The sequence below is a fragment of the Glycine soja genome, chromosome 9 (assembly GCF_004193775.1).
Source record: "Glycine soja cultivar W05 chromosome 9, ASM419377v2, whole genome shotgun sequence".
Taxonomy (NCBI): domain Eukaryota; kingdom Viridiplantae; phylum Streptophyta; class Magnoliopsida; order Fabales; family Fabaceae; genus Glycine; species Glycine soja.
In genome coordinates this window covers 4,850,637-4,872,108 of record NC_041010.1, presented here as the reverse complement: position 1 = coordinate 4,872,108, position 21,472 = coordinate 4,850,637, and the positions used below count along the sequence as shown (strand labels likewise).

Genomic DNA, 21,472 nt, shown 5'->3' with positions numbered 1-21,472 from the left:
TTTCAATAAATCCATTCAACTAAAGTTCATTTAATAAAATGCAATATTTCACTTTACATTTAAATCACCTAAACCTTAATGATACAAAAAATTTAATTAAGTATAAAAACTTAAAAATAATTTAACTTTTGTTGAGATTATTTTTATCTTAAAAATGAAATGATAGATAATTTGATTATTTTATTAATATGTTGTATATATAAAATTGTTAATTTTATAACGTTTTTATAAAATAAAAAAAGGAGACAAAAATGAAAGATTTTTTATTAAAAAAATGAAAAAAAGAAAAAAGAAAATGAGAGAGAAGAAAGAAGGAAGGGATGATGAAAGAGAGAAAAAAGTGAGAGAGATGAAAAAAGGTGAAGGAATCTGAGGGGTAATTGAAGAAAAGAGACAGAGAGAGAAAAATTTATTTGTAAAGAAGTGAGAAAGAAACAAAATAGACCATAGATAAATGTCTAAAATAATCCTATTTATTGATTGGTGTAAAAATTTTAACATAGGATAACTTTGTAACTTTCCTAGACTATTTTCTTACTATATAGACATATAGTATATTAAATTGGAGGAAAAAGACACAAGGGGAGTGTGTTTTGTGGGATAGTTAGGGAAAGAAAAGGAAAGGAGTGAGAGTGTATATAGCAATTGCCAATATTAGGATAAGACATGGGCATGGTCCATATGAGTTGTTGGTTTCTCAAATCACAAATTCATTTTAGAATATTCCCAGAACCGTGACCAAATACATCGCACTTAAGAAAATCTATAACCAAACACGTAACCACTATTTTGGCAGACGCGGGGTTCAACTTTCAAAACATGTTATTATAAACTCCTTTCACTTATTTTAAGAGCTTGAGATAGTGATGATAAAACAAAATGATTTAGCAGACAATGATTTTTGTTTTCCTTCTTAAAGAAAACGTATCGTTTATCCAGTATCTGCATAAAATTAACATTCAGTATCTAAATTGCTCACTCTAAACAATATTTATCATTCGTTTGCATCATTATTACATCATATAGTCTTTTTTTAAGTTAAGCAACCTTCAGTTCAAGACTATTGTTTTAAACCAAACTTAGCTAGAAAGGTTTGCGTTGCCATTTTTGTTTAAGATTAACATTCCCAACAACTTAGAGGCCTGTTTGGGGCAAGTTCAACAACCACATTTGTATGCAGCATTTATTAATCAAATCCATTTTGAAGCTATCTTTGCTGTCCAAAATGTCTATGGTTCATCCATTGACACGCCTTTATTGGTATTAATTATTATTTGAATATAAATTAATATAGGTAGTGAATTGTGAGAAAAGTTCCAGTTCTTAGCTTCTTTATTGCTATTTGTTTAAGTTTTTTTATGAAAAATATTTAAAAATATATAAAATGTAATATATAACTTACATTTAAGAGTTAATTATAATTATTCTTTAGTGTTACTCAAAACATTAAGAAGAAATACTTTTTAATTCTACTTTTTTCAAAAAAATCTAAATAAATCTAATAATTTTATGAAAAAACTAATTTTAAAATTATTTCTTTTCATGAAAAAACTGAAACAAACCAATTCATTATATCTAATCTGACTGCAAAGTAGAAGAGGTTGTACTTATATTTTTTTAAAAAAATAATATAAAATAGTTATATTTATAAGCTCTTGAAAAATATTGAAGCTATTAATACTACCTTTTGTAATGATTAGTTGCATAGATAAATATACCTAACCAATATAATTTTAGAACAGAATCTTTGTTCCTAAGTGTTATATAATTTATATACCTTTGTATCCATTCTATCGTTGGACCAATTTAATTTATTGCATAATATTTATTATCTTTTGTGGGTTTCATAGGATGTGTGCTGTTTACCTAACCCTAAGTACCTTTGTATCCATTCTATCGTTGGACCAGCTCTGCTTGTTTTTATTTCTCTATTTTTTTAAAGCATTACAAGAATTCCTACTATGACAAATGGATCTTATGATCGACCGTCAACAATTTTTTAAATCATCAACAGCTTAGTTGTAAATATTATTTACAAAATTTTAATGTCAAAATAAATTTAACTTCAGTCGGTTGAGTGTGAAGTATGAATTATTATAAATCGTATTTTTTTCATTTCTACGGACCAATCAAATTACCATTGTTAAGATCGAACAACATTGAAAACAATATGTAAAAATAAAATAAAATGAATTAAAACAAAATAGGTTTGACTTTTGTTACTGAACATCTTAAGCATCATTAGAATTCACGATATATACCTTGACTGTGGAAAAGGTCAACCTCTTCCTCTCACTCCCAAAACAAACTTGTTTTTTAAATTAAAAAAGTAAAACAATAAATACGTTTGGAATTGCAGGTGGCTGGACCAGTCAGCATATGGATTACTCCCCTTACAGTATAATATTATATCTAAACTTGCAGGTTGAGCTGTATATATTAATTGGCCTCTTCTTCTCCACCTTAATTTATTGAATGGAACTCACCAGAGGATAAATGTTGGATGTAGATAAATTGTATTTTTATCAGGTTTGTAAAATTTATACAATAAAATAGATGTGACAAAAAGAAATTACAATAAAAAAAATTGAATTACAAGATTAATTTAATGGTAAAACGGGAAGGAAGAAAAAGATAATAAATTTGATTCTTTCCACAAACAAAATTTTAATCATTAACAACTAACATTTGTCAAAAAAAAAATATTAGAAGAAATAATTTTAAAGATATATTGCAGAAGTCGTATATAACTTTTGAATACTTGAATACGTATTCAATGTAATTACTTGTATAGGATGATAAACTCAACATTTTCTATAACAATAATTATTGTTATCTTTTGGTTAAATTGCTTCATTGTTATTTCTCTATGATATATCTTGCACTAGTAATCATACTTTAATTTTATATGGCACTCCATATTTGTTCAAGTATTCAGCGGCCTTATCCATGGAAACTAAAAAATATCAATCAACCTAATTTATCTCTGTTTTTTTTTCACCTTACTAGGTTGATTTTTCAGTGAATTATCACTGCATGAAAACGACCTTGTTATGTCATGGTTCGTCTGTATCTGAACTTTCATTTCTTTGTATAATTGTATTATCATTATATAAAGTAGTAAAGTACTAACAAGGCAAAACGTGTAGGGTCAAAATTAAGCCATGCAATTTGCCGAAGCAACTGAGTTCAATTTTAATAAATATTTTACATCCACATAAATACAAAAAAGAAACACTTAAGTTATATAGTTTTGGTTAAACAGAACAGCCACAAGAAGCTTATCTGCACCTTCTATATTTATGTAACAATATATGTACAAGTAGTTGAAAGTTGTACCTAACTCCTTTAACCCTAAGTACTTCCAACAGAGTATGGTAGTGACATTGAAAAGGAACTGTCATATTCATATTCCAGATCCTCAAAACCCCATAATTCCTCCTCTTGCTCTTCTTCCTCTGGCATTTCCCACTTCCCTTTATCCATCTCCCACTCCTCCATTACCTCCAGTACCTGTCACAAAAAAGAAGAAATTAATTAGATCATTAAAATATGAGCATCAGAGGGCGAGCCCTGGTGCAACGGTAAAGTTGTGCCTTGGTGACTTGTTGGTCATGGGTTCGAATCCGGAAACAGCCTCTTTGCATATGCAAGGGTAAGGCTGCGTACAATATCCCTCCCTCTTACCTTCGCATAGCGAAGAGCCTCTGGGCAATGGGGTACGAAGTTATTAAAATATGAGCATCAACTACGAGAAACTGTATGTAGCTATATAAACTGTTCATACAATGTAGCACCCGCATTATAACCACAATTGCGACCGCATTAGCTATGTTTATTTGTAATTTTTTACAATCTTAAGGATAGTCACTAAAGAGGTGCCTAACACACTTTACATAACAAGAAACCACATGTTGGCCCTTTCCAACTTTCAAGTCAAGATCACATAAATAAGCAATGACCTCTTAATTGGTTTCTTAGGATTTCCGTAACTGTAACCACATTGTATAATTTAGTTTTTATTTAATAGCATGGTCAAATTTCAGATTGTCATATTATCTCTACTGTCTGATTAGAACAATGGTTAATGTTAGGTAGGACAGAACATCAACTAAGTAATCAATTTGCATGGGTCAAGAAAAGCAGAAATAATAATAGGCTGCTAATAGCAATGGAAAAATTGGAACGAATCCAAGTTATTCTTACATCACATATCTGACTTAGAGTATGATCGCATGTTTTTGAAAGATACATTACTGATAAAAAGAAAATCTCACCTAGAAATTTGCAAAGAACGATCTTTGGATCCAACAATAATATTACCATGTCTAGTCACAAAATTCTTTCCCCCAAATTAATACAAAAGTAAGCTGCTCTATAGCATTTATCTGTTGTCTTATGCTTCTAACTTCTTTATTAAAACTTCAAAGAATAAAAAATTTGCAGAATGGGGCTATAGGTGTCTAGCATAGATAAATTTAGCTGTACAAACAGGATTATAAAAAGAATGGGGGGACCAGTATAGCAGGCGCAGACTATTCTACTTATGAACAAATAGTATATAGTGATATAATTTTATAAATATTAAATAGTGTTACTTATAAAATGCCGTGGTGGTTACACCAGCTATTATCCTAGTCTGATGACCAAAACAAAGTTAGTGATTAGTTTCAACTGAACAAAAATAAAAACAACGATTACCACTTACAGTTTTTCAGACATCAATCAAGTTATTCTCTCATACATAAGAGTGGCTAATAAAAGAAATCAATATTAAAATGTAATGTTGAACCTGAGAATCAGGGCTATATCTTTCCATTTACTTTAGCTTCTCTATGGCAAAAGACAAAATATATAGTCCAACTCTAACCAAATAAATAAAGAATTTCATTATAACACACTAACACTAGAAATGTGTTTTATATGTCATTTATTCATAAATTACCATACAATTAAAAATTAATTAAATATATTTTCAATCCCTACAAATAGGACAATATTTATTTTTAGTCTCTTAAAAATAAATGGTTTTCTTTGATCTCTCATTTACGGAATGTGACAATGTAATCCTTATTTTCATAAACGATGAATCCAAAGGGACAACACTTTTTTGTGGAGGACACACGACTTGGATCACATCTAACACATTGCCATTTTTAGGGTCTAGGGACTAAAATATATTTAGTCCATTAAAAACTATTGGCTTTATAATATTAATTAAAATTATTTATAATTAGTTGAGAGTGCAAAAAATTTGATGTCAATAATATATCAAAATTAAACTCTTAAATAAATAAATATACAGATTGTAGGAAAGTAACACCAAAGTTGTGCAACAAATATAATTGAGCTACCTCACTCATGATAGGTCTGCAAGTTGCAGATGCCCTAATGCAAAGGGAGGCAGCAAAGGCTACTCTATTAAACTGTGTCACGTCATAAGCCCCTCCAAGCCTTGGATCTACCAAATTTTCTATCTCCCCTTTGCTTAGTATTGGTTTAGCCTGTGAAGTCATAATAATAATTAATAACACGTATATATCCAGTCAAAAAAAAATAACACATACTAATTTTCCCCAAAAACCATTAAATAAACTAATCAATGTAACACTAAAGTCACAATTAGCCTAGCCTAATTCTAGATTCTAGACCAAATATAGGGTTTTCCATGAAATACGGCAATTAGAATTAAGTACTTAAAATAACAAAAGTTTCAACATCAAAGGTGGGGAGTACTACCCAGCTGTGCAAGCTTTGGTGAGACCCATCCACTGGTTTCCTCCCAGAGATGACTTCAAGCAAGAACACACCAAAGGCAAATACATCTGTTTTCTCATCCACTACTCCATGCAAGTAGTACTCAGGTGCCAAATGCCTACAAAAAAAGACAACACGTTTCCATTTAAAACCGTGTTTATACTTCAATGTACTAGTAATATTGTGTTTGAAAATTCGTTGAGAATGAAAGAATCACGGTTGAGATATAGAAGCTATAACAATTATCTTTTGAAAAATACATCTAAAGAATATAAAATCACATCTGAAACATAAAAACAAACACGTTATACATTAGTATCATAGCAAATTAGCAATCATTAACGGAAACTGGAAAAGAAGGGTACCCAAATGTCCCTTCTATTGGGGCTATTGAATGGTGAGTCCACTGAGAGGGAAGCCACCTTGCAAGTCCAAAATCAGATATCTGCCACAATTAAATTAAAAAAAAAAAAAAACCCATCAAAATCACTATTGTTAATAAACAGATTCAACTAAAACACAAAAGTAGAGTACAAATTTGAAGAACCTTCGGTTCAAAATCTGCAGTTAACAAAATGTTTGAGGCCTTGATGTCCCTATGAATGATCCTCCTCTTGCAGCCTTTGTGCAAGTAGTGAAGGCCACGTGCAGTGCCTAGAGCTATCTTATACCTTGTTTTCCAATCCAAAGGAGGCAAGTTCTCATCTACAAGGAACATTTCACACACTAATAATTAAGACCCTTTATTTTTTCATTTCTGCAAACCAATACCATATAACAAATTTTGCAGCCCAAAATACAATTTAAGAAAACACTTTTTTTTTTCCTTCTCTCTTATGTACCATGAATAAGAGAAGCAACAGAACCAACAGTGGATAGCTCAAAAACCAGGTAAAGTCCATTGTCAATGCAACACCCAAGAAGAGGCAACACGTTGGAATGGCGCACGTGACCAATGGTTCCAATCTCTAACAGAAACTCCTTCTCCTTCCTTTCATCCGTTGAAGTTCTTGTGAGCCTCTTCACCGCAACTTCATCACCACCATTCAATGTTCCCTTATAAACCTCTGCATACCCTCCTCTCCCAATCACATTCTCTACGCAAAAAGAGAAAAAAAATGTCATAAACAGAGAAACTTAGCATATCAAACAAAATAATCAAAAAAGAAAGACTGAAAACAGTCCTCATTGGCCGCAACGTCAAGGTTTTCTGAGACCACAACATGATCACACAACGTCAAGGTTTTTGGAGTTTCTGGGACCACAACATGGCCACAAATGTTCACAGTTTCCCGTAATATCAAGGATTGGGACGAAACTGCGAGTGCGACTGCAATATAAAACTTTTGAATGAGACTAACTCTAACTCTCTTAGTACCTGAGCTAAAGCCATTGGTGGCATCAAATAACTCTTCATAAGAGAAGCATTTCCAAGAGGGTCTTGGAGGGTGCTCTTCACAAGGAGAAACCACCAACCCTACATCGTTTTCCTCCCCAAAACCGCGTCTTCCAAACGAGAAGAGCCTCTTCAAGCTGTTGCTCCTAATATACTTCATCGCAATAAGAACAAGAAACAGGGGACTCTGTTTTCATGCAGAGTAATAACAGAGAACACAACTTTTTTTCTATTTTTCTTCTCTCTTTTTTTGACGTGAAAGAAAACAACGAAAGTGGTATGTGACTTTGTGTTGTGATGTTCTCTCACTGTGTGTGTGTGTCTTGTACACGCAGAGACACGCAGGGTTTGAAGAGGGAAAGAGAGAATCAAAGGGGATATTTGTCTGTGACTTGTTGTGAGATTGGGAGAGAGAATGAAAATGTCTGTATAAGATAGAATAATAACTGCATTGCATGTGTTGTGTGTACTTTGGGGTCTGTTAGCTACGATTCAATGCTGTCTCGTATAAACAAGGAATGACAGTGCCATTTTTTTCAAGACATATGTGGAAACAGGAGCTAACAGATCTGACACATTAAAGAACAAGACAAAAATGTTTCTATCCCCCAACAAAAACAATTGCTACTATTAAGTATTCTTAAAAAATCAGAAATTAAAAAATTGAGATAAATGTGTTTTCAGTTCATATATTTTTAGTGAAATATGGTTCATGAATTTGGTTTTGAAACATTAAAAAATGTGTGGTTTTAATTGCTAATTGATTATTTGCAAAAAACAAAAAACACCTAAAATAAAGATTAGGTTCACATTTTTTTAAGTTGGTGATCAAATTCATGAATATGAAAATATAATAACTTCGATCATGTTTGAGTAAAAGTATAGTGATGTTTTTCTTCTATAAATAAAATATAGAAAACACTATTATATATTAATGTATTTTATGAAGGGAGTATATATAATTTCATAGGCTTGCTTGATTGAATAAAATGTATGGATGTTATAAATTTTTTGGGTATCGTGTTCAATTTTTATAGATAAAAAATATTAATGTAGTTTTATCATGAATTTTAATAATCTTTATCTGCGGTTTTTAATATACAAGGGGTCTAAACGTGTTGCATCTGTTGAAAGTTGAAACTGTGTTGCGCCTCTTAATTAAGTTTCTACAGTGTTAAAATTTCTCCGCAGTCGGTTGCACTTGTTCAGGCTTCAGATTCTATTAGGAAATAATTATGAGCCTACTTCATTTATTGCTTAATCATTTAAAGTTAATCTGACACTGCGAACTAAAATTTTGGTCTCATAATTTATGGTTACACGGCTTACTATAATGATTTAAGAATATAAATAAATTTCTCCAACTTAAGAGGATTTGAATTAGGTAAAAAATTTCTGATTGAGGAGCGATGTTATGACAAATATAGTAATAAAGTTATTAACTATGTCGATTGAGCTTTGCTCAGTAGTAAGTAATCTGAGTCCCCACCAAAAAGTGAGAGGTTCTTATTTCATTTGTTCTTCAATTAGTGGTGTAATTTGCTTACCTTTAATATTTATCTTTACATCGATCTTTTTGTTTTTGTTTTCCTTTAACTTCAAATTTCAAAATACCATATCCACGTTTTCTAGAATGAAAAAAGAAATTTAATTTAGAGGAAACTTCATTTACGTATCAAATTCTGATCTAGCTACGTACTGATAATAAAAATAAATAAAAAAACGAACTAGCTAGTATCTGTATTATTAGGTATATATATAATTAGCTATGCCCCAGTTAAGAGTGTGGCTTGGTGAACTATTTTATGTTTTATTATGAAAAACCAGCTCAAGTGAGAAAAGCTGGTTTTCTATTATCTCTCAATTGTTTTCAAACGAAAGAATGACTACCTTCATCTTAAAACATATTTTTGTGAACAAAAATATATTGCCACAGCACCCATTTTATGAAGGGTTAGGTCCGACCCTTTGGTTTTTTAGTGTTTTATTAGGTTATACTTGAAAAATCTTCTCTTTTATTATAAATTAATATACGAGAGTTAGCATTCACTCTTACAATTCTTTCAATTATACGTGAGATTAACGTCGATTTTTCTATAACAGTAGTGGAGGTTTTTTATTTTGTCCCCTCAAAGCAGTGTGTTTTATTTAACTACTTTTAAGAAGGGGTTAGGTCTTGTTTCAAAAAAAAAAGAAAAAAAAAAGGGGGGGTTAGGTCTTTGTTCATCCACCGTTCAAGGACACTATGGATTAGTTTCTTCTAGCTGTACTATTTTATATGTTTCTTGTAAGTGGTACTCCCTTTTAAGTGTCAATCTTTAATTAATTCACTCCACGATGATAGTATAAATACTTTATTTTCACTACAATAAATAGGGTACGGCTTATTCATTATATTCAGCATTATTAGTTTGGTTTTCTGTTTGTCATATGCGTTTAAAGTTCCAACCAAATCTGGACTGAGGCACATGGAACCGTTTCATGCTCGGCGTTCGATTTTCCAGCCTCGCAAAGCAAAAATCTCCTGAAAAGCCAAATCTATACTTGTCAACTTTTGAAAAACACCATGATTAAATCCCAATTTTTGACAAACATCATGATTTTAGGTCCCAAATTTATAGCAAAATATCTAATATCTACGCAACATGTGCTTCATACCTATCACATAACACTAAAAATGTTAATTAATGACAAAAATAATAGTAGTATCAGGCATGCATTATAATAATCTTCATATATTTGTTCAATTTTTATTTAATGGAAATTTTTAGCATAAATATTGTTCATACTAATAAATATGTTCAATGTAATAAATTATTTGGCTGTACTCTCTATATATGATCTATATATATAATTTATTCACTGCAAGCACTTAGAAAGATGTTATTATCTGTTTATCATTGGCACTAAGAAAAGTCTTGCGATGATAAACAAAATAGTTTATCTCATCTGTTGGGATAATGTCTCTCTTTATGTGATATCATACGTTGTTATATAATTATAAAACTAAAAAAAATTAATAGTTCGAACTTGACCTTCTTATAGTTAAATTCTTCATGTATAATTGACGGATGGAGAATCAATGATTACTTTTATAGTTAAATTTCTTTATGTATAATAGACGGATGGAGAATCAATGTTTACTTTTGATGCTTCATGATGATTTGGTGGTTTTGTTAAACAATGTATTAAAACTATTAATAAACACATCTTTTATAAAACCACGAAACCAAAATCTTTTGTCACGATGCAGTTATAAGCATGCCATAGAGACAAGTGGAGGCACCAAATTAAAGGCACGAACATGCTCAAAGGCTAGAAGTTCTCACACCATTAATCATCATATAATATATACATTAATCCCCTCCTTCGAACATTAATTGGTGGTTACGTAAATGATTGGCTTGCTTATGTAATGATAGCGGAAATGGTGAGTTATATCTTTCAAATGTGGTGTAATACTTTTTCATATATCTAAAACCCCATTATTATTGATGCTTTAGGTTTCTTTGAAATATTTCATGTTATTCGCACATCGATTATATATAAACCAGATTGTTCAGTTCATTCGAGCTTCATCCAATTAGACAAAAATAGTAGCAATCTTGTTACAAAGATTTTGAAAGCTTACAGTAAGAAGCCAAGTATCTATCAGTTCGAGGTAAAGAAAGTTGTTGAATAAGATGAAACTTAATTTTCTAAAGCGGTGAGGAAATCAAAACTTTTTCTTCTAATCAAATCCTACCCTTTTTCTTTTAGGAGAAAGAGAATAAAGAAAAAATAAAGAAGTAGGAAAGAGAACGGAAGTCTATATTGTAGAATTGCATGAGTCTATATTTTTATTGAATGAAATTCATTTAAATATATTCAGATAACTGAATAAACAAAAATGCCCCTTGATTCTAGGAGATGTTACGGATAAAAATTAAATAAAAATAAAAAACAACTTAAATTAGAAACTAACTTATCCATTCTCCATGTCTCATAAGAATAGAATTTTAAATACTAATTGTTGGTTTTTGTTTTAAGAGTAAGAAAACAGAAAAAATAAAGTAGTAGAAAAGGGAACGTAAGATCGAGTGTATTTTAGAACTACAGGATCTAGTACTTATATAGAATTGAATGAAACTCATTTAAATACATTGAGATAAATAAATACAAGATAATATTCCTTGATTTTAGGAGATACTAATAATAAAATTTGAATATAAAATCAAAAACTAACTTACTCATAACAACAAAATAACAAATTTGACTTAGTTAAATTAAAATTACTTTGACAGCATCTCAAAGCACAATCTCAATATTTTCCGTTTTTAAATGTGCAAGAGTATTCACAAATGTTTAAGTTGTTATTCTGATTCTCATAGTTTCATTTCTATCCTTGTACTTGATAGACATGGTAATTAATAGAATAAAATATTTGCAATCAACTTATAGAAAATGATTTGCGTATCAAATTATCAATCAGTCATATATATATGATTTGAATTCAATGTGTAGTCACGAGCTGAAACATATTACTACTACTTTTTGTAATACAGCTAGACTTTTCTATGGCGTGTGTGAGCATCCATGAGGCATTTTAATTAGACAATTAGACAAGACCATATAGTCTTGGAAATTTGTAAAGAAAGCCACTTTCAAGCCAACTAAAGTTCCTTAATTAGCTGGGAAAACATGAACAGTGTCTTCCATGCATGAATATTGAAACCGTTCTGCATACCATGCATGCTAATTTTTTTTCTTTGCTGCCTCTTTTTCTTATGACCTTCACAATTCACCTCGGACTTGGGTACCATACCTTCATTATTTAAAACAAAAGGAACTAAAATTACTTTAGAAACCCAGAAAATTAAATGAACAGCGTAAGCAATCAATGACGCTTCTTAATTATATAAGGTATTTCAACAAGTTGTGGGAGTGTAGGACAACAATAAGAGTCTGTGTGGGTGTCTATGGTGGCCCTTTTGGTGCCTCAAGCCAAAAGGGTACATTATCAATTTATACTTTATACAGAGGAATGTGCTAATATACTCTAACCATTATAGGAGAAATAAGCTAGATTGATTGCGTGATTTAGAAAGAAATTAAAATAAGGAAAAAAAAGATTATGGATTTAATTTTCCTACTAACAAAAGTTAACAAATTAATGTTTAACATCTACGGATAAAAAATATAAAAAAAATTATAGGAGGATTGTACACCAAAAGAAAAGGTTTCATTTTAGATACAAGAACCTCTCACTTAAGGGACATTTAGGTCAATATATAAACAGATATCTGCTGTTAATTTTTTTCATTGGTTTCAACAGCATATATACACAAAAGAACACACTTTGGTACTCCTTCAATTACTCCTAAATGTATGTCTAATAATATTCTAAGAATACTTATTTTATCACGTGTTCAATTATACAGACAATCTCAACTGTTCTATCAGGTTCTAATATTAGGGTAATTACATGACAGCTATAACACTTGATTAATAGTTAACTTAATATAGCTAAATATCCTTTTTAAGTTGATATATGGGGATTTCAAATTCCTAACTTATTTAGGATGTAATCAAATTGTGGCTTGCCTAGTGCGTTTATAAAGATGCTTGTATGCAAATAGAGACAAAGGCTAGTTTAATGGTTAATTTGAGTGGCAATGTGCTTTGTTCTTTTATAAAAAACAAGGTTTTTGGCAATATGTAAGGGCTGCCCAATTGTCACATTCAACTACTATACATGGGTTGATGATGGTTGATGCTAATTGGTTGGATTTGGATAAAATACCTTTCAATCATTTCAATTAACAAGTTGTGCGTGCCATAGGACCAGTAATCCACTTAAGTTGAGGATTTAGACACTGATACATTAATTTTGGTCTTCAAAGAAATAAAACGGTTACCAATTAAAGAACACAAACCACCCGGTTAATGAACGTTTGGTCAAAGGGCAACAAACTCACACCAACCGGAGAGTTCGAAGTTGCTATCTCGGCATAGTAAAGGTCTGTTTAGGTAAGTTGATCTAAAAATACTTCTAAGAAAAAAAGATGAGTTTTTCCATAAATTTAAATTAACTTATAAGATGCCTTGGTTGGAATTATTTTTCAAGTAACAAACTACTCTTAAAGGCACCCTCCCAAGTCCCACTCCCAATGATCCTTTCTCCATTGTGGCATGAATTGCGAGAGTATTTGGCCTAGTACAAGGAGGTAGATTAGTTGACCCACTAAGTGTCCATATTATTTAAGTTTATTGACCCAAAAAAAATCAAGCAAATTAAAGGACCTTGGGCAAAGATGAGTTTGTCCTTCTACTCCAAAGGCACACTAGCAGGTTTGGCACCAAGAAGCCCCTTCCCGGAGATTATTCGAGAACATATTTTATCTTCAAAAAGGAAGATGCTATAGTAGCATTCCCAACTACTTCGAAACGTACGTTCTTCATATAAAAACATGTAATCAATGAATAGCTACAAGATAATGTAAAACAAATTAAGTTTATTCAACAAGTTAAAATTAACTTATAAACTTTAACTTTTGGAAAAATTATACGAAACATCTTCTATAATAAAATAAATAAAATAATAATTATTTTAAATACTTAAATGAATAAATGATCAAAAGATTTTATAGTTGCATCGGCAACAAGGTATTCACCTAAGAAAAAAATATAATAGTTTCCATAATATATCCATATATTCTCGAGCAAAAGTGTTATTGATAACATGAAGATGAAGTAAAGCAAATAGACCTGAGCAATTCATATTCCATTGAGAGTGACGACAACTGTACGCGGCGTGGGATAATCCCGATGCTCACAAAGCCATATACCTAAGCATAACGAAAAAATAAATGTTAGATTTAATTAATTATTTGATCTTTATAATTTTTAAATTTATCTCTTTTAATATTTTTAATTAATAAATAAATTTTTTAATTCCTAAAATTTATATTTTAATTCTCAAAAGGTCTAATTAAAATTCTTATAAGTTAAAAAAATTTAACATCAAATACCTTTTGAAAATTAAAATGTAAATTCTATCAACTAATAAATTCACTTATTAAACTTCAGATATTAAAAAGTCAACTTATTAATTATAGAGGTTAAATAAACAATTAATCCTTTTATTAGTAATTTTGAAACTATAATAATCGAGACTCAAGTGTTCAACATATTAAATCACGATTCTATGGCAACCAACAGCCAACTATTTTTGTCATACATATCATATGATTGGTGCATAAAATATTGTAAGGTCTATGCTCTAATTAAGAGTATCATAATCTATGACACTTCATGCTATATGAAAATTCATGCTAATAAGAATTCATTTTATAATTTTGGAAAACACTGGTATATACCACAAAAATGAAATGCTTGAAGAAGGCTCGTGAAGAGGGTTTCGACGGCAGCGGTGAATGAAAAGGTGGAGGAGTTCTGCGCCATTCTCATAATGTTGAATACTTGAATATGGTTTCTGTACATTGCCCATTATTATCCACAAATATGAAAATATGTAGATCATTTGAGGCAAAAACACAACCTTATGGTATTGTCAAACTCAAAAGAAACAAGTCAACCAACCAGTCCAAGTTCTCCAACAAATTAGAGCTAGGTAGATTACCAGTGATTTTCTGTGATCTACATGTTTTCCATGATGTCATGTTGGGGATTTGAAGTTTGACATTAAATTGATAAAATTAGTCATTAAGAAATGAAATTGTTTAATTTACTTATTTACTCTTTCACGAATTACTTGTGAAGGATGAGGATATTTACTTTGTTGCAACTGTAACCTGAATTCTATTGGTTCTAATTGTAATACATATATTGACTATTGCTTTCTTGTGGTTATATATATATATATATATATATATCTGTTATTTACATTGGATTCTTATGCAATTTCTCTAATTTTGATTCTATCCAGTTCTGATGGCCACCAGTTTGAATCATGCAAAGAAGCTTCTGAATACTTGCTTTTTGTTTGTGGTGTTCAAGATAGAAGCCTTTTAAAATCTAGTTATACTGATGGTGCTCAGAAATTGCCTAGTAGTATGAACAGGGCATCTGAAAGTGTAAGCTAATATTTGTAATATTTTATTTCTTTTTTTTTCTATTCCAATAACAAAATGAACATGCTTAATTTTTTTTTCTATTTCAATACATGTCCCTAATGGAGACATGAAGACTGATGCCAATGCAAGTTATTTGTCTTCAGTTGGTGCACCTATAGACTCTAGTCATGAGGAGCAGCCCCTCATTTCATTATCAATTGGGAGTAAAAATTTCAATTGATTTGGCTTTGGGATGTAAATTAGGAGATGCTACTGGTGGAGCCTTTAGAGACTTTGATCATCAAACTGAGATTTTTCATGTTTCCATGATTTTTCTTCTTTTTTTTTTTTCCTTTCACTTCTATATGTAGTTGTTGGAAGCACTAGATTGGAAATTTATGCATGAAACAGATCTGGCTAGGGTTCAGGTTTTCACTATTTTTATTGTAACAATTTTTTCTTGTTTCTAGAATAGAACGCACCGCACACTCCTAATTTTATTCTACATCTACTACTATTTTGTACAAATCTTTGTAGTTTTTAATTTGCGCAGTGACAGCAGTTCCATGTTTACTAGTGTAACTCTGCTAAATTTTCTGGCCATTAGCACAATATGCATTTCTCTAATTGACTTGATTGGCAGTTGCAACTTTTTTCTTTTCTGCTTAGAAACTTTTTGGGTTGCGACAGATCTCATATACAATAGATGATTATAGTGTCAATTTAAAACTATTAGCAAGACGTTGCATGATATCTATATTCTTTTCCAGATCATGTTCAACCCCCAACTTCTTTGTTTCAAGGTGCTGATAAGTTATATAGAGACGGCTGAAAGCACCATGACTTGACACAAGGTTCTTAAAAGAGTGTAACAACTCATTTTTTTAAAATAAATTAAAAAGACTTTTTAGTATAAAATAAATAAATAAATAAAATTTTAAAAAATAATGAGATTTTTATAATTAAATAAATAAAGAAAAATGATTGTATTAAAATAATAGTTTGAAAATATATATATATATATATATATATATATATATATATATATATATAATTGATTTACTTATTTATTTGATAGGAAATAAAATAGAATTTTTTTTATAAAATAATAAAAATAAATAAATAGAGTAAATAATAGGTTGTGAATATTCTAACTATAAATAACGAAATGTTAGATTAATTTTCAGACAATAGCTTCTCAGCCTCTTCTTTCTTTCACTTTCATTTTCCCTTCTCTTCTGAATGAATAAGCATTTTGGTCCCTGTCTTTGTATCCATTTTGAAAATTAGTCCCTATATTTTTGAAATGTAAAAAATAGTTTTTATCTTTGCATAAGTGTTGCAAAATAGTTCTTGCCGTTAAATTTGGAAATAACGTCGTTAGTGAGGTACATTATTGACAATTTTAATGTCATATAGACTATCCAAAGGTAGTTTTTACAGTGGGGGACCCAACCAGCCGTAGTAGAAATCACTCTCTCATTCTCTGACACTTGGAAGTTCCAAATGACGCCATGTGTTGCTGTTGCAGCATTCTTTCAGTCTCTTCTTCTTCTCATGCATTCAAAGGTGGAGCAGTTGAAGATGCTGGTGGGGAGGGAGCTAGCAATAGCAATGGGGTCCAATAATCATGGCAACTCGAAGGAGTTTCTAGAACTCATAGTCATTTTGTTTACCGGCAAAAATAAAAATATAAAATAATACTAATATCAATCTAGCTTTAATTTCACCCATCATGTTCCATCATTCACTCCCACCTATTGCTCTATCTCTCTCAACCAAATTGTTTAATAAATAATATTGCAATGCAATCTCTCTCTGAATTTGTCCTTTTTTTCTTTTGAGCGAGAATGGCGAAAGAGCTTCTTCAGCAACTTCCCCTATTGCTTCTTCTTCCCGAACAATGGTGTCGTTTTGCATCTCCTCTGCCAATACTCAACTTCTCATTCTCCGCTTTGTGACTCCTCTCCCTTCTACATTAATTCTCGATCCCTCAGATCCATGTTCAACTTCAACTTGCTTCTCGCAACCATCGACTCACTCAACTCAAGTGCATTTTCTCTTTTTCTTTCCTTCTACATTATCTTTGTATCCCAATTTGTTATGTTTTGAACTCATGGTTATTATATAATTATTTGATAACTAAGATTTTCATGATATATTACCAGGTACACCCATTTAGTTGCATGGTTATACTTATATATAGAATCAGATTCAATATATATTTATTGTTTTCATTTCTTTTTTGTAAACCTTTTTTTTTTAATTTACCTAATTAAGCTTTCAACTTCTTTAATTTACCTGATAATGCTTCTTTTCTAGAACATCTTGCACCATATTTTGTTTTCTTGATGAATGGTGCCAGTGTCTACATAACAGTAATGAATCTTGTTAGTGGCATGGGTTCATTTTGTATAATGATTTGTCTACATAACACTAATATGTAGTCAAATGACAGTAACCTTCCTCGTAGTTAGAAATATTAGTTTCAACTCTTATTGTATCATTATAGAAACCTAAACCTCCCTTCATGTCATTAGCTTTTTATATATTTTTAAAAGTATAGGTCTTTATTTATATCTCTAGGTACAACTTTTACATTTTTTTCCCTATCAAATAATTGTCATTCCATTATTATTAAAAAAACAAGAGAGCAAAAGTTGCAAGATAAATTATTTTTGGTTTCAATAATTGTCTTTTGAATTCTCTCTACAAGAAGCATTTATTACAAAAAAGATAAAAAAAATAGTAACTCTTTTTTTCGCAGAGTGGGAAGCCATGGATAAGGAAAACGAAGAGATGGAAAGGAAAAAGAGAGAGGAAGAGTTGATTCGTGAGAGGGAATAAGAGGAGAGAAGGAAACTGTTGGAGGTTGGAATGAAAGAAGAGGGTTGACGAGGCTGGAATGGTTTTTATCCTACCTTATCATAATTTTTCAATTCAGTCCAAAGACTTGTCACATGGGTTTGCTTACATGAATAAATACTTGCCACATAGACATATCCTTCTCCTCCTCTCATTGTCCTGTATACCACCAAACCTGTTTCAAAAAAATGACGATCTCGGGCTCATTCACCGTTGTTGGATCGTCGTGAAATTTGAGCACCAGGTTCGTAACTCAATTCTGAGCATTTTCATCGTTAGGAATTTTGAAAAGATATGTTGGAGCTGAGAAAAAAGTCATTTTTATCACAACTTTTTCTTTTCTTGCAGAAATCCAAAATTGTCTCAGTAAAACTACGATCCTAGACTAGTTAGTCGTTAGATTGTCGTGAAATTGTGATACATGGTTCACGATTCAATTCTGCACACCTTCACTGTTGGGATTTGTGAAATAATTTCCATGGAGAGAGGAAACAGAATCGCGCAAAGACAGTACAAAATGGAGGCTTCAATCTCTTCTCCTTCAATCTCTTCTCCTTCTCTCTAACATTTAGGAATCCTATCAGAGCAATCAGAGGAAAATTTGAGGAATCTCATGAAATTTCTGGAGATGTTGTTATCACTGTCGGAACACACGTGAGCCCGCTTAAAGGTAAGGGATGAGTTTATCGCAATTGGGATTTGAATGAACATGTGTAGGAATTCTTAGAGGATTAAATTAGGATTTATTTTGGGATGTTTATTGAATTATAATTTTGTCCTTTATGATTATAAATACAATATTGATGTTCTGATGCGAATTGGTTGATAAAATTGAGTGTTATTGGTGTTTTCACTTTTTTATACCTATAATTTGGATTAATTGATTTTGATATAATTGTGTAAAATTATTTGAGGGGTTATACTCCCCAAGTTGTGATAAACCTTTTGTATAAATTGTTATATTGAGATTGTGAAATGGTGATTCAAATTGTGAGTATGTAATAAATTGAACCTATGATGAATGGTGAAATAAATGTGTATTGAGATGTGTGTATTCAATTGTGTGTTATGAACTGTGCAATCACACAATTGTAAAACCCTTTAAGGACGACGAGGTTTTTTTATGGGATCCACTATAGGAATCTGATGAATTAAAATGATTTTGAAAATAATTGAGTAGTTGTGTGTGTTGCATAGTTCATAGGTAAAGTGTATATGATTCAGGATGTGTGATAATATGTTAAATTGAGATTATACCATTGTGATTAAGATCGAGTGTATGTGATAAATTGAGTATGTATGTGATTAAGATATATATATATATATATATATATATATATATATATATATATATATATATATATATATATATATGCATTGAGATGTTGTGTGCATTAAGTTGTGAACTATGAATTATACAATCACACGATTATAAGATCATTTAAGGGCAACGAGTTAATGCTAAGTCTATTTAAGGGCGACGAGTAAATGCGAAGTTCCTTTAAGGGCGACGAGTTAATGCGAAGTTCCTTTAAGGGCGACGAGTTAATGCTAAGATCCTTTAAGGGTAACGAGTTAATGCTAAAACCCTTTAAGGGCGACGAGTTAAAATTATTTTGAGAATAATTGAGGAGTCGTGTGTTTTGTACAGTTCATAGATAGAGTCTATGTGTTAAAATGTTTTTTGGGTTGGACCTGAATCAGGAGGGAGAGGCCCTGACGGACTCTTCGGAGTGTAGGCCTTGGGAAATAAATACACTCAGTTTGAGTGCTCTTTTAAGCCTATGTTGATCCCATATGGTTGGAGCATTTTCGCAAAACAACGTGACCCTGACTGGTCTCCTTATGATTTTACCTAGTGAGAGTGACCTGACTTGTTAGTGTGTGGTTTGTCTTGTCATGTACTCATAGGCGTCCGACGAGGTTTTTCACTAACGTGGTACCACACCACATTGCATATAAGATTGAGTCTTAGTGTATCTGTTGCATAACGCTTGTGTATTGTTCGATATTGATTGATTTAGTGATATTATGTTTTGACCATTGAGTACGTGAATGTTGTGAAAACGAATGAGACGTGTGGTGTTGTGATGTGATGTTGTGCGCCAATGTGGTGAAATAACGTGAGTAATGCTTAAGTAAGTTGTATTTTGTTTATATGATATTTATACCTAAATGTTATCTTGTTTCCCTTCATTAGTTAGGAATGTGATAACTTACACTACTAAAAAAAGGCCTTCTACATTGGTTCTAATGACCTTTCTACATCGGTTATGACGCGTGGTGGTAATCCAGTGTCGTTGAATAACGACATCGGTAAAAGGATCATCTTTGAAGGGCGACTATTCTACATCGGTTGTGTAGTTACAACCGATGTAGAATGTGAGTTTTCTACATCAATTCTAAGGGTGAAACCGATGTTGAATGGGTAGGAATGGGAAGATTTTTACATCGGTTATCAGTCAACTGATGTAGAATGGATAGGAATGGGAAGGTTTCTACATCGGTTATCAGTCAACCGATGTAGAATTGGAAGGGTTTTTACATCGTTTATTATTCAACTGATGTTGCATGAGGAGATTTTCTACATCATTTATCCGTAAACCGATGTAGAATGGATAGGAATAAAAAGGTTTCTACCAATTGGAAAGCTTCATTTATTAGAGGACCCTGTTTAGAGATGGATATGAAATGAGTTACACCATGACTCATTTTCTATCAATTTAGGAGAGGACTCTAAAAAGTAATGACACTCAAAAACATATTATAACAAGAACATTTATTAATCTCTGTGAGTATACTTTGAGAATTTATCAGCAATAACTTTTCGATTAAAGTTATACTTAATAGATTATTATTATTATTATTATTATGGGCTTGTGGCAACTATGAAATGAAATTATGAGCATTGGAAGCTTGTGTTGCCTCCACAACCTCTTCTTGAATGGCCACAACATCAAGAAATATCTCTCCCTCAATTGGGTCATAAAACCTCTGCAAAAGTGATATCACAATGGATTTTCCAGAGCCACTCCCTCCAACCAAAGCCACTGTTTTCTCTCCCTTTATGATAATCGTCCTGATAAATAGTGTCGATATCACGTAAAATTCTATGCTCGACTGTATCATACCGGCCATCACAAAGATCTAGACCACCTATAAATGCAGTTATCTTCCGATTATTACCGTGTGCTTGAGTATCCACTATCACACATTTCTGATGATGTGTAAAGAGAGTGCCAACAACCTGAAGTTTGGTGCCAAGTAATATATATAGTCAATATGTTTTTCAATTTTTGGTAAACAAAATAATCTTTGTTTTAGAAAAACAATCCCTATTGGAATGAACAATTTTCAATTTTCTTTTTCTGGGCTCAACTTAAATTAATAGTTTACATGT

General features: G+C 31.3%; 1 protein-coding gene across 1 annotated transcript; it reads right to left on the bottom strand.

The window, feature by feature from the left end:
• Window positions 1-3,146: 3,146 nt before the first annotated feature.
• LOC114367077 (probable receptor-like serine/threonine-protein kinase At5g57670) lies at window positions 3,147-7,704 on the bottom strand. Its single transcript, XM_028324169.1, has 7 exons — window positions 7,136-7,704; window positions 6,600-6,854; window positions 6,305-6,462; window positions 6,123-6,202; window positions 5,740-5,875; window positions 5,355-5,504; window positions 3,147-3,513 (listed from the first exon to the last, which is right to left on the bottom strand). The coding sequence occupies exons 1-7, from the start codon at window positions 7,311-7,313 to the stop codon at window positions 3,355-3,357; spliced, it is 1,116 nt and encodes a 371-aa protein (XP_028179970.1). The 5' UTR covers window positions 7,314-7,704; the 3' UTR covers window positions 3,147-3,354.
• Window positions 7,705-21,472: the final 13,768 nt, after the last annotated feature.

Excerpts from the sequence above, each read along its gene's own strand:
- LOC114367077 (XM_028324169.1), bottom strand. The coding sequence starts at position 7,313 with ATGAAGTATATTAGGAGCAACAGCTTGAAGAGGCTCTTCTCGTTTGGA. Across the intron at positions 6,855-7,135 it reads CACCAATGGCTTTAGCTCAG|AGAATGTGATTGGGAGAGGA; the intron begins GTACTAAGAGAG and ends CTTTTTGCGTAG. Across the intron at positions 6,203-6,304 it reads CTGCAGATTTTGAACCGAAG|ATATCTGATTTTGGACTTGC; the intron begins GTTCTTCAAATT and ends TAATTGTGGCAG.